Raw genomic sequence first — 14,671 nt, 5'->3', positions numbered from 1 at the left:
ATTTAAGTCAGTGTATTTAAAAGAAGAATATATATATTTTAAGGGAACAAGAAGAACACGTCCCTCGTGCCAGACACAAAAGGGAAGTGGAAAAGACCACCCACCATGTAAAATGAAAATCTTGTCCCTGTTGACGGACTTGATGCTCCCGTGTGCTTTACCATTTGGCATGGAACTTGTGATTTTTTGGGGGGCTAAATTGACATCGTGTTTGGTATTAAAATTTTTTTTTTTTTTTTTTTTTTTTTTAGCAACTGCTACCACAATTGGTTGGCACCACTGCAAAATTGTTACGGCTTAGGAAGTCGAGGGATCGTACTTACGTCCCTCCTTTGTAACATATTCCATTTTTCAGTCTTTGGTGTAATATAGTGTAAGACCAATTTTGTGGACAAATAAAACCTAAGATCCTTTACTTACATGTCGAGCTTTAGTCCAAGCAGAGTTTGCCAAGTGATAAAGCATGGCTTTGAAAATCTATTACAAGAGGGTGCATGGACATATATGTGTGGGGATCTGATTGCATTTGTCTTAATTTTGATACGTGGCTATGAGAACTATGGTTGCTAGGGCTCTGCAATCATAATCCATGCAGCAAGACCAACAGCACTCTCCATGTCTCGCCCTAGACCTTGCAGGCATCTTCACTTGCAGGTGAGCATGGATGTAGTAGCCAATCCGTAGGCCGGGAACAACCACTGTTAGCCCACGAGTTGGCCAATTGCTACCCATAGTCAACCCACACAACCCACACACAGGCTGACAACAACTGCTGCTAGCCCAAATGTAGGCCAACTACTGCTCACAACTAGCCCTCAGGTGGCCGATGATCCCTTCCCCTACAACGGCAACTACATTAGCTTGCATGAGGAAAAAGATGTATTGTAGAGTCATTTAGTGGTGCTACTAGGGTTTTCAAAACCCTAAAAGTAATAAACACATCTAGGGGTGTAAGTTTGGCCCTGTCGGCCCGAACCCACCCTGTGCCCGAACAGGGCCTAGGCTAGGATATTTGGCCCTAAGAGTAGGTCAGGGTTGGAAATTTCTGGTCCTGAGTCAGGGTCGGGTTGGGCTAGGGTTGAGGCATCAAGCTGAGCTTAGCCCAACCCGACCTTGTTTAAAGTTATACTATAAAATATATATTGATATACTGTATATATCATAAACTTTAAATGTTACACATATTTTATTATATAATATATGGGCTGATGATCTCTATGCTGCAGCGCAGGTTGTGCCCAAACACATGGGCCTGCCCTTCAGGGGGACAGGGTGGTCATTGCACCCGCCCCCATGTGTCTAGGCGCAGCCTACGCCCCCGGCACAAAGAGCATTCTCCCATAATATATTATATATGAAGATAATAAGTGATAGTATATTTCATTATAGTATCATTTTATATAAAATTGACAGTATTTTTCCCGAGCCCAACTCAGTCCAGTCCATGTATCTCTCCCTTCCCCCACTCCATGATCAGGGCCAATCAGGGCCAGCCCGGCCAGACCTTGAGGGCGGGTCAGGGTTGGATTTTCCAGGCCTTGAGTCAGGGTCGGGTAAGGCCTGGGCCCAGCTAAGGGGACTCAGGGTTGGGTTGGGGTTTTAAAAAGCCCGGTCCAACCCAACCCTGTTGCATCCCTAAACACATCTTTAAGGTCCTTTCATGAGTTTTAAACCCTTATGGGCTTAAGCCCATTATGTAACTTTAAATGGCATTGTTTATGGGTTTTGCTTGCGGGGTTTCTGAAACTCGGCCTGGCCCGGTCCAGCCCGGCCCCGCCCAATCAATTATTTCCTTTTAAAATAAAAAACTACTGAGGCCCATATCGTTTTAAAATTTTGAGCCTGTTTATAAATAGTTTAAGGACTTATATCAGTCCATATTTGGACCATGGCTACCTAGAGTGGTGAGTCCTACCTGTGGGGCCCATCCACATTATTATAACCATGCTTTAAATATTAAAGTGATTAATGAGGGTTTTGTATAGTGGGCTAACAAGTGTAACTTGCTGTTTTAGCTGAACTTGTGGAACCTAACAGTTAATTTTCTAAGAGTTAAAAAATATTTTTAAATCTAAAGAATTTAGAACTAATGTTTAAATATTTTAAATAGCAAGTGTGGCTTGCTGTTTTGTATAATGACCATCTCTCTTTCCCTATCTCTTTCTCTCGCCCTCATATCTTTTGGGCTTTCTCTAAAATTACTTTAATGGATGGAATTTAAGGGTAATAAAAATAACACATTGTTGACATTTGATTCTCGTTGTGCCATGTGGCAACTAAGACGATATTGAAACTTTATGGCCATGTAAACCCCAAGGTCCCCTCGTCAGATGTTAAGGTTCAACCCAAGACCATGTGGCTACACCAACAATTAAAATGCACAGAATACCAATGCAGCACACAGACATTCCATGGCAGGATAGAATTTAAGGCTAAAAATTAAGATATAGCCAATCCAGACACTTTCATAGATATCCAACAGTTGGTTGCAACCCATTATATGTATAAACTCCCATCGAAGATTAACTATTTTGATGGAGCTTTTTTCATACTAAGCAAGCTTCCTTGAACAATAGTTTCCAAATAAAGCCCTTGTCTTGAGTTTTCCAAGGAAAAAATATGCTTGAACAAATCTTTCTGTGGTTGGAATCCTAAACAGGTTGAGAGGTCTTCATGTGCTGAGAATCCTCAACCTGACTGAAATTATTAGTGTATTTTAGATGCAAAGTTTAAAACAAGGATTCCTTCACCGTTGGAGAAGAGGAATCTCTTCCACACTGGTTATTTAACACCATGATTGGAGTCTTGTGCCATCGTTACTAAACCCCCCCCCCCTTCCCATGTGCAAATCCGATGGTACCAATGGGTTGTGGAGAAGATATTCCTTTTCACCACTGGTGAAGAGAAACCTAGTCCTTAAAACCATCACAGACGATGGAAAGTGGTGAACAAGTATGAAACCACAAAAGAATAAAAGGACAAACAGGAAAAAAGAATGAAGAAAACTGGAAAAACAAAAGGAGACCTGCATTTGGGTGTTAGAAACAATAAACCCCCAGCTGTTATATTATACCCCAATTGCACTCCAATAAAAGAGTGGACGACCTTACTCAGTGTGTTTGCTGGATTCTCCCTTAAGGGTTTGCAGATATGGAAATAATCTGGTTGCATGAGGTCCATAATGCATTGAAAATATTTTATCTAATCGATTTATGATTTCCACTACAGTTGACTCACCCAAGGACAATTGAATAGTTGCAAGCTTAACCAACTCATTCCCGATGACAATGTGGTTGGTGGTGTAAAGCTTCTCCAAGATCTGGCAACTCAAACATGTAAATTTAGTCAGACTTGATCACTCTTACATTATATTAAGCCAATAGCTAATGAATTCAAAAGATCACGATAACTCCCATATCCAACCATGAATTAGAAACCACGACATCAACAGCTTAAAACACAAATGAAAGAGGAGAGGTCGACATAGGATAACCAGATATCCAGACATGAATTAGAGACCACGACATCAACAGCTTAAAACACATATGAAAGAGGAGAGGCCGACATTAGGATAACCATTTGCTACTTTTACCAGGGAACAGACCATTAAGATATGAGAAGGAACAGAAGCAAGGATGTTGCGACTGAACAGCTGAAGATATGAGAAGGATTCATATAAGGATATAAGGGTTTCCAGAAAATCCAAATGATGGTAGAAACTTCCAATGAGAAGTTTCCCAATTCTTCAGAAGGTTATTGTAATTGCATCTGAAAATTGATAAATAAATTACAACTTACAAGCAAATTAATGTCATAAAAACATAATTTTGAATGCTTTACCCGTTTAAAATCAACCCGAATTATGCATTGTGTTCTTGGACTGACAAAAAAATGCAAGTTCCAACCAAAATCCTATATCCACCAAACTGAAGTTAATGTAAGACTAGAACCTATATAGGTCTAATCCCAGGCAGGATCAAATAGAAAACCCTCCAATAAATAAGAAATTATATGAGGGAACCAAGAGAACAATGGGAACTAAAATTATAAAAAATTTCCAAAGAACAAGAAAGACAGCAATGGGATCTCAAAATTGGTTGGAGAAGAATGATGAGATCTCAAAAGATAACCAAAAGAAAGAATCTCACAAAATTAATAACCAGTTGAAGCCATTGGAGCTGCAATTGAATGACATTGTAGATGTAAAAAAACTCCCAAAAGCTTGTAGCACTCTAGAACTCAATTTAACAGAAATTAGGATTTTGAATCAAGAACCGATGGAAGGGGATGGGGGAAGGGAATGGCTATCTCAGCCTGGGTATCTCACCCAACCTATCTCAGGATTTTCTCAAAGGCTAAAGCCAGTATTTAATTAATCAAATTCGTGTCTAATGCTGGCCTCCCTTACAAACTTATATAGAAAAAAACTCAAAAATAGACGTAGACACTAAAAAGGAAAGGCCTAACCCTATCCTTAACTAATAAGGTAACCTAAATTGACTAAGAAAGTGAAATAATAAAGAAAATAGACTCAAAATACGACTCTAACTAAACTGAGGAAGTAAATCCCGTTTTCCTACTTTCTACCCCAATTTTAGGCTCATTAAATTGGCCAATTACAAAATAAACCCATGGGACCAAAGTCCCAATACATATGTGACCCAACCCAATAAAATAAGCCCTAAGTGACTTATCTACATCACAAGTGTTGCCCAGTATGTGATTGCATCTCATCCTACTTTGGACAGTAACTTTGTCATATTTGAAATAGATTGATGAAAAGATTACCGAGAATTTTGTATATGATGAACTGTACAACTAGGAAGCAGCAAAGAATGAGAATACTCAGCTCAACTCAATTCAACTCAGCCTTTTCCCAACTAAACAGGGTTGGTTACATGGATCCTTACCCTCCAATCAGCACTATTCAAAGCCATACTTGGTTATAAGGCATACGCTATGCATGTCTTCCCTCACTTCTCCAAGAGTCATTTAGGTCTACCACAGGCTCTGTTAGCTACTTCAACCTGCATCAAATCACTTCTCCATACTGGAGCATGGCCATGCCACTTCAAACGACTTTCTCATAGCTTATCATGTATCGAAACTACTCCCAAATCAGTTCTAATTTGTTCATTTCTTATTTTATCCTTCATAGCTTTACCACACATCCATCTCAACATCCTCATTTCAGCTACAAAGTTTATCTATATGATGTTTCTTAACTGCCCAAGATTCTGCACAATACATCAAGCCGGTCGTATGACTGTCCTATAAATTTTCCTTTAAAGTAACATGTCAATAACACAACACTCCGGACATACCTCTCCACTTTATCCATCCCATAATTTCAAAGTATAACTCATTATGCCTCTATATTTAATACAGATCTAAATATCACGTTTATTTTTATACAACAAAACCAAAATGCTTCTTCTCCATTCATCTGGCATTTTTCTTGTGCTCGTAATATTATTAAACAAATTGGTTAGCCAAGATAAGCCATAGATTCCTAAGTTTCTCCACACTTCTATTGGACCCATCTGGATTTGGGGCCTTGCCTCATATTTTACTTCAAGCATCCTAATTTTTTGTATATATCTACGACATGTGGTGTCCTAATGGGTAATGCAACCTTCTGGGGCACTATTACTCTAAGCCGTATAAATAGTTTTTTCATCTCTCCTTAATGTCCTCATCCCTTATTAGAAGTTTATCCTCTTCACTTTTAAAGCATCTAACATGGTCAAAATCTCTAGTCTTCCTTTCTCTTATCTTAGCTTCATTTCTAGCACATTTATACCTTTTAAATCCTCTACATCCTTAGTCCTTTATTATGTCTTCAAACTAGCTTTCTAAGCCTTAATGGCTGCTTGGACCGCATCATTTCACCACCAATTCTCTTTAGATGAATGATGTTTTCCTTTAGATTCACCTAGGACATCTTTAGCAACCTTCATAATGCAAGTAGTTATCTTGTTTCACATCGTATTAGTGTCTCCATCAAAGTCCAACCTTGTTTGAGCAAATTATCAGTAAATGATTTCAAGTTTTCTGCTTTTAAATTCCACCACCTCATCCAAAGGCAAATTGTTGTAATATGGGTTCAGGGGTAAAATAGTCATAAGGGTATTTCTGTCCTTGTACTCATTCCAAAATGTTCTTCTCTTTATTATAAATAAAGATGGCTGTAGTCACTCTGACTCAAGGCAGTATTCATGGAATTCCACATGGTATTAGAGCAGGCAGGGGTCACGGTATCGAGTTCCTCTGAGAGCGGGCAAGTGTTGAAATTATTTATCCACCCGTGTCCCCCTTTGGATAGTCCGCCGTGTTAGAGCTCCTGCATGATATACATATTGTTTCCTCCCTTTCCTACAAGGTCGGCCTTTTAGAGGAAGTGGTTCCAACATGGCATCAAAGCCAAAAATACTCCAGGAATATGGGAATTGAAATTTTTTCCCCCTCTTTCTCTCTTCTCCTTCGTGCTTCTAACCTAAGTACAGCCACTACCGCCAGCCTCCACCTTCCGCCAACCCTCCGCACCACCACCAACCCTCCTCTACCTTCTGCCAACCCCCGTAGGTCTCTCGACCTCTTCTGCCACCACCGCCAGCCCCCGCAGGGCTTCCCACCCTCTTCCACCACCCCCCCATAGGGCCTTCCACCCTCTTCCACCACCACCGCCAGCCCCTGTAGGGCTCCCACCTCCTTCCGCCTCCACCGCCAGACCCATAGGGCTCTCGCCCTTCCTTTTTTTCTCGTGAGAGGTTCTCTCCCCTCGCCATTAATTTTTCCCCACCCTTGGTGGTGAGTTGACTCCCACCGAGGGTCCTTTTTTCCTCCTTATGATCTAATTTTTTTTGGAGGCCTTGTCTTTGGATTCTGCGATTTATTTCCAGCCAACATGCCTAAAGTTTCAGAGATCACTTCTGCCTCTTCTGGTTCTGATGGTTCGTCGCAACGTGACTTTATTCCGTTTTCAGTGAACACCATCAAGTTAAATGGCAGCAATTATCTTATATGGTCTTGATCATGTTTGTTTGTTATTGGTTCCCGTGGCTTGTCTGGCTACATCACGGGTACCACGGTCAGGCCTACCGAGGCTGGCTCTACACAGGATTGTTGGATGAATTTTAATTTCTTGGTCATGTCGTATCTGGTTAATTCCATGGACCAAGAAATTGTTGGGCGATACCTTCTTGATTCAACTGTAAAAATATGGAAGACAGTCAGATACTAATTCTCAGGTTGGGAATGCTACCCAATACTATGAACTGCATCAAAAAATCCACTCTACAAAACAACTGGAGTTGACACTTTCTCAGTATTACAATACCATGTGTACGATGTGGCAGCAGTTGGATTTTCTGGGCACCTTCACTGCAACCACTGATGTTGACGCCACGGCCTACCGGAAGTGGGAGGATGGTTTACGCGTCTTTGATTTCTTGGCCGGCCTGAATATTGAGTTTGATCATATCCGACCGAATATTTTAAATCGCGAACCTCTCCCAACTCTTGAACAGGCCTATATGATTCTTTCAGCTGAGGACAGTCGACGCACAACCATGGTTTACCCTGTTACTCAGGAGCGCTCGGCTTATATTTCTGGTTCACAGTCTTCCCATGGGGGCTCTTCTCGTTCTAGTACTGATCGGACATCTGGTGATCGCCCTCCCATCAAATGCGATCACTGTGGGAAGGAATGGCATACGAAGGACCGCTGTTGGAAGCTTCATGGTCGCCCTGTAGACACTCGCGGGCATGGGAGGGGTGGTTCCAATCGGCCCAATAGCACCCGTGCTCATCAAGCAACTACTGAGGACCAGCCTGATCCTTCTCTGTCACAGGTTATGGTGGATTTGCAAAATTTACGGGATATGGTGACTCGTTTGAACACATCTTCAACATTTGTATCTCCTTCCTTGGCTGCCTCGACTCTCTCTCTGCCTACTACTCACAATACACCTTCCACACATCTTTCATTTGGTGGGAATTGCACCTCAGTCATGCCCGATTCTTGGGCAATTGACTCAGGGGCAACCGACCATATGACCGGTTCCTCCTCTTTTTATTCCACATATTTTCCTTTATCAGGTCAGAGTAAGGTTCGTGTTGCTGATGGATCTCTTTTTCCTATCTCGGGAAAGGGATCTATGCAGTGTTCTTCCTCTCTTACCCTTTCATCTGTGTTACATGTTCTGAAGTTCACTACTAATTTGCTTTCCATTAGTAGCATAACTAAGGATTTAAACTGCAAGGTAACATATTTTCCAACCCATTGTTAATTTTAGGACTTGGCAACGGACAGTACGATTGCATGTGGTAAGGTGGTTGGTGGTCTGTAAGTGCTTGACGGTTCCCGGGGAACTTTGACATCTCAGCCTGCATCTTCTGATTTTGATTCTGCACTTTTTGAATTGAATAATTGGCATCGTTGTTTGGGCCATCCTCCGATTGGTGTTTTGTCGAATTTATTTCCCAGTTTAGTGAAAAGATGTAACAAACATAATTTTTCTTGTGATGCTTGCACTTTGGCAAAGCAAACTAGAAGCTTGCATCCTTTTGGTTTGATACATTCTGATGTGTGGGGCCCTGCCCGTTGTGTCTCTAGCTCTGGGTTTCGATGATTTGTCACTTTCATTGACTGTTTCAGCCGGACGACTTGGGTGTATTTGATGCATAGTAAAGGTGATGTTTTCACATGTTTTACTTTATTTCATAAGATGGTTGAGACATAGTTCGATACCAAGGTTAAGATACTTCGGTCAGATAATGGGAAGGAGTATATGGATGGTGTCTTTCAGTCATATTTGGACAGCCATGGGATCATTCATCAAACCTCTTATGTTGACACTCCTACTCAAAAGGGGTGGCAGAATGCAAGAACCGACATCTTTTGGAGGTTGGTCGTTCTCTTATATTCACTATGGCTGTTCCTCCTCGTTTTTGGAGTGACGCTGTCCTTACAGCCACATATCTTATCAATCGACTTCCATCTCGTGTTCTGGATGGCCGCTGCCCATTGGATGTGCTCTGTGGGAAATCGACTTTTGTTGTGTCCCCCAAAGTATTTGGTTGTGTTGTGTTTGCCAGGAATCACCATGTACACAACAAGTTTGATCCCAAGGGGCTGCGATGTATATTTCTTGGTTATTCTGCTACCCAGAAGGGGTATAAGTGCTATCATCCTCCTACCCGAAAAGTGTTTGTCACTATGGATTTAGTGTTCCGAGAGTCTGAGGCTTACTTTAAACAGCCGGAACCTCTGCAAGGGGAGATTATAAGTGGTGAAGAGGTTCCGCTGATTGCTCCTCTAGACATTGAGATACCAACTACAGAGGATGTTTCTGTTGAATTTGGAGATGGAGTTACAAGTCAAGAACAAGAAGAGGGACAGCAACAACAGGCAAAGGAAATGTGTACACTCGGGGAACTGATTTTGCTCTGGACGGCCCTTTGTACAAAGAGAGCACCACCACTGATCCTACTCAATCGGCATCTGTTCCTACTCCAAGTCTTGCTCCTAGTCAGATTTCTGGTAAGCCTTCTCTTGATCCCAGTCTTCATTTACCCATTGCTGTTCGAAAATCAAAGAGGAGTTGTACATTGCACCATATTTCTAACTTTGTGTCATACAACTCACTAACTCCTGCTTTCCATGCCTTCGTATCTTCTTTATCCTCTATTTCCATCCCTAACAATTGGTAGGAGGCAATAGCCGAACAGAAATGGAAGGATGCGATGAATGAAGAAATGCATGCCCTTGAGAAAAATCAAACCTGGGATTTGGTGAGTCCTCCACTAGGAAAAAAACCCGTTGGTTGTAAATGGGTATTTGTTGTGAAGCACAAGGCTGATGGCTTAAAAGGTACAAAGCAAGACTTGTTGCCAAAGGGTTTACTCAAACCCAAGGAATTGACTATCAAGAGACCTTTGCTCCTGTACCAAAGATGAATACTGTACGGGTCATTATCTCTTGTGCTGTGAATCAAGGATGGGAACTCCAGCAACTTGCTGTGAAGAATGCCTTCTTGCATGGAGATTTGGAAGATGTCTACATGGAGATACCTCCTGGTTTTACTTCTTCAGAAACTCAGGGAAAGGTATGTAAGCTGAAAAAGACCCTATATGTCTGAAACAATCAGCAAGGGCATGGTTTGGCCGGTTCCATAAGGCTATGATTGCTTATGAGTATAAGCAGAGCAATGCTGATCACACATTGTTTGTTAAGAAGATAGAACAGCAAGTGACAGTGTTGATTGTCTATGTTGATGACATAGTGATCACAGGCAGTGATGCTCAGGAAATCCAAAAGTTGAAGACTTATTTGGGCAATGAATTTGAAGTCAAAGATTTGGGTAGATTAAGGTACTTCCTAAGGATTGAGGTTGCCTATTCAGCTCAGGTCATATCTCTCTCTCAAAGGAAATATACCTTAGATTTATTGAAAGAAACAGGGATGCTTAGGTGTAAACCAACAGATACTCCTCTGGAGCCTAACACACTTTTGAAGAGTAGGAAGGTGACCCGATGGACAAAGGCAGTTATCAGAGGTTAGTTGGATCAACCTCTCACATACCCGGCCAGATATCACATTTGCGGTAAGCCTTGTCAGCCAATACATGCATGATCCTCATTCTTCTCACTTGGAAGCAGCATACAGAATTCTCCGTTACCTCAAGTCATCTCCTGGGAAAGGAGTCTTGTTCTCTCCACATAGCCATCTCCGGATAGAAGCGTACACTGATGCAGATTGGGTTGGGAGTCCTGATGATAAGAAGTCCACATCTGGGTATTGCACATTTGTTGGAGGAAACCTAACTACTTGGAGAAGCAAAAAGCAAGCTGTTGTGGCTCGATCTAGTGCTGAAGCTGAGTTCCGAGCTATGGCGCAAGGTATTTGTGAGCTTATTTGGCTAAAGGGGCTTCTTCAAGATTTGGGGATGCATGCTGATCTGACTATGCAGCTCTGCTGTGACAGCAAGTCCGCAATCAGCATTGCTCATAACCCAGTTCAACATGATCGTACCAAACATGTTGAGATTGATCGGCACTTCATCAAAGAGAAGTTAGAACAAGGAATAATTTGTATCCCATTTATTCAGTCTAGTGAACAGCTGGCTGATGTCCTTACCAAAGGAATCAGTACTAAGTTATTTTTTCCTATAATCAGCAAGTTGGGCATGTTTGATATGTATGCACCAACTTGAGGGGGAGTGTTGTAATATGGGTTCAGGGGTAGAATAGTCATAAGGGTATTTCTGTCCTTGTACTCATTCCAAAATGTTCTTCTCTTTATTATAAATAAAGATGGCTGTAGTCACTCTGACTCAAGCCAGTATTCACGGAATTCCACACAAATAATCTCCCCTTTTTTACAATTTGACATTATGAGACATATCCATGACCACTAATCTCACCTTAATGGCCGCCAGAAATGAATGAGAATGCTGGCAGATAATTTGGCCATGTGCAACAATGACCACTACTAGCACCATTAAGTAATTTGGAGCATGTTGAAAGTCGAAACTGGGATAGTAAGGAAGGATATCACACAATGAATAATGGTTCTCGGTATGGGCAGAAGGTACTATCCTGGCCACAATCTAATACAAATAAAGGTATACAATGTTAAAATAGAACTAAACATCTACTAACATTCCTAACAAGAGTTATACCTCAATTGATGCTTTGCAGTGGTCCATGGCAGCTTGAAAATCTCCAAGCGAACAAAATGCCTCTGCAATAATATCCTCTGCCTGCAATTGCAAACAACATCAGACAGGAGTTCTGTCATTTTTCTCCCCCCCCCCCTTTTTTTTTTCTTCAATGGAGTAACTCCCCATAGTTGTTCATCGACATTACCATTTCTGTTGGTACTGTTATTATCATTATCAGCATTTGTAAGTGTGTTGTAATCACCTCATGAACCACTTCTGTTGCTTACATGAAGGATAGCTAAGATTGCCAAAAATAATATTCTATTTTCCTCGTCCGATTTTCCATTTTTCAAATAATTCACTAAATCCAAATTCATTTTTCAGGAGTTGTTTTGATACAAAATTAGTTAATTATAGGTTGGGTTGAACTCACCTCTGCTATCTCCTTGTTGTATGAATGTATTGTTGATCTCAACAGATCAAGAGATTGCAAAGCATCTGAGAGTACATTTATTGAAACTTGCTTTGAATCTATTGCATCCCGCAATCTGTTAAGAGCAGAATTTTAAATTCTAATATGAGTGTAATCATATTCAAAAAAGAAGAAGCATACACAAATACAGACATAGCATGCTTACATGTATACATGAATGAATAATTACACAAATGAATATGGATGTACACAGTCTAGATGGTGGGCCTTGGTGCAACGGTAAAGGTTGCTCCCAAGGTACTAAAACTCGGGTCTCGGTACCAACTCGACTCTTGGAAAAACCGAGACGAGTCGAGATCTCGCCGAGTTGGTGCATTTTTTTTTTTTTTCAACTCGAAGCCTCAACTTTGGGTCAACCCGAGATCCGAGATCTCACCGAGATATGTCGAGTTTTGTCCAATTAAGTAAGGTATTTAAGTGGTAGGTGGGTTAAAATAATGGGTCGAAACCGATATCCAACCGAGATCTGAGATCTTGCTGATATATTGCACTTTTGAGACTCGTAGGCAGTCTCGTCTCGGCTTTTCCAAAAACCGAGAAACTCGGCGAGATCTCGCGAGTTCTCGAACTATGGTTGCTCCATTGTAACCAAGTGGTCACGGGTTTGAGTCTAGAAACAGCCTCTCTGCAAAAGCAGGGGTAAGGCTGCGTAGACCCCCCCCCCTACTGAGAGGGCGGGCCTTGGTGCAACGGTAAGGCTGCTCCATTGTGACCAAGTGGTCATGGGTCTGAGTCTGAAAACAGCCTCTCTGTGAAAGCAGAGGTAAGGCTGCGTACATTATGACCCTCCCCAGAACCCGTAGTGGCGGGAGCCTTGTGCACTGGGAACTCCCTACAGTCTGCATACACAGTTGACCATATAAATTTTGACCCTAAAATCCTAGAGATAAGCTACTGAAAATATAGGTCAGAAAACTAAACTCAAAATTTAAGTGTATTTAGACCAACCAGAGATAGGAAGCTATGGAGGAGCATAACATGACAAAAAGGGTTATTTGTTTCTATTAAGCATCAAATATGAGACAACAGAGTTTGTAAAGCAATCCCAGACCCCGCAGTGGCGGGAGCCTCGTGCACTGGGAACTCCCTACAGTCTGCATACACAGTTGACCATATAAAATGTGACCCTAAAATCCTAGAGATAAGCTACTGAAAATATAGATCAGAAAACTAAACTCAAAATTTAAGTGTATTTAGACCAACCAGAGATAGGAAGCTATGGAGGAGCATAACATGACACAAAGGGTTATTTGTTTCTATTAAGCATCAAATATGAGACAACACAGTTTGTAAGCAATCCCACAAAGGGATACTATATGTGTCAAGGTACACTTAAATCGCTTACCTATTCTTAAATCTTAATGCAATACATAGAGAAAGGCACTATACCTCTTGACATAAATACGAGCTTGCTTGGCTGTGGCATGTGAAGATTCCAGATCACGTTGAGAACCACAATTCAAACAGTATCCAGGATGAATTCGAAGGGTTCCTTTGTTTTGTTGAAACAACATGTGGGCCACTTTATTGATGTCTTCTACTTTCAGCTTATCAACCTTTAGAGCATGTAAACATTTCAGCAACTATGAAAATAACATTGGATTCTTCATGTTCACACCAAACCAAAAGTACCCCTAGATAAACTATCAGCATGGTTTACCAATGGCTAGAAGTTATTTGATTCACAGGCAGGGGGTTAAACCCACCAGTCCACCACTCAATGGATCCTACATAAGAGACCTGATCAGATGAATAAAGCCCTATTTAAATATGAAAAAGGAAATTTCTTTGAGGTCTTAAATAGCAGTAGCAGAACCAATATTTTTAAAGGTGATGAAAGGCAAGACATTTAGGAAAGCCGACCAGATTCCTGTCCTTCAAGAGTTAAGGCTCAGAACAGTAGTTTAAGGCTTACATTACTTCCCTTCTTATAAGGTCTAGACCTCGGTCTCAGGGTGTCAAGGCTATTCTGAGAGTTGGGCCTATACTAGTCAAGGAAACAACTTTAATATCAATTACTACTTTTAGTTTCAGAGGCATTAACTATGGGAATATGATAATACACAATATTAGTGCATATAAAGGCCAGATGCTTATTCTTAATTCCTCTCTGGTCTCCCCATGCCTCCCCCAAAACGATGTCATTTTGAGTAGTGCAAAAGAACAAGAAGATAAATGACATGGGAAGCCTATGTGTCACAGACAGGCTAACTTGCTTCAGTAGAGTCAATCAAAGTCTCAAGGTTTTGATCCAGCACGACACTTGTTTGTGTGATAGAGGTGAGATAAGATTGGTGTATTTTACATTTTTACATTTCTAATGGTTATTTAAATTGTTTTATATTAATTGTATGCTTGTTACTACTAATTATGCATAGAATAGGGCCTATTAGAGAGTTAGAGACCATGTACGTCGTAGCCTACCAACCTAGGGTCCGAAGTCAAACTCATATTTAGACTTTGATTTTTCAAAATCTGATAGTGCCATTTTGTTTAAATGGCCCAAAATAGG

At 41.1% G+C, this 14,671-nt stretch overlaps 1 protein-coding gene across 3 annotated transcripts in view; it reads right to left on the bottom strand.

The window, feature by feature from the left end:
- Positions 1-3,078: 3,078 nt before the first annotated feature.
- Positions 3,079-14,671, bottom strand: part of LOC122655923 (SET and MYND domain-containing protein 4) — an 82,821-nt gene continuing 71,228 nt past the window's right edge. For all 3 annotated transcript variants that reach the window (XM_043850311.1, XM_043850312.1, XM_043850313.1), the window contains exons 12-15: positions 13,549-13,715; positions 12,100-12,214; positions 11,685-11,765; positions 3,079-3,319 (exon numbers count right to left, since the gene is read on the bottom strand). In XM_043850311.1, the coding sequence (XP_043706246.1) occupies positions 3,107-3,319; positions 11,685-11,765; positions 12,100-12,214; positions 13,549-13,715 (576 nt within the window). In that variant the 3' untranslated portion in view covers positions 3,079-3,106. The remainder of the gene's footprint in view (positions 3,320-11,684; positions 11,766-12,099; positions 12,215-13,548; positions 13,716-14,671) is intronic.

The sequence above is a fragment of the Telopea speciosissima genome, chromosome 3, assembly GCF_018873765.1.
Source record: "Telopea speciosissima isolate NSW1024214 ecotype Mountain lineage chromosome 3, Tspe_v1, whole genome shotgun sequence".
In the NCBI taxonomy this organism is placed as follows: Eukaryota; Viridiplantae; Streptophyta; class Magnoliopsida; order Proteales; family Proteaceae; genus Telopea; species Telopea speciosissima.
This window is presented reverse-complemented; position numbering and strand designations above follow the sequence as displayed.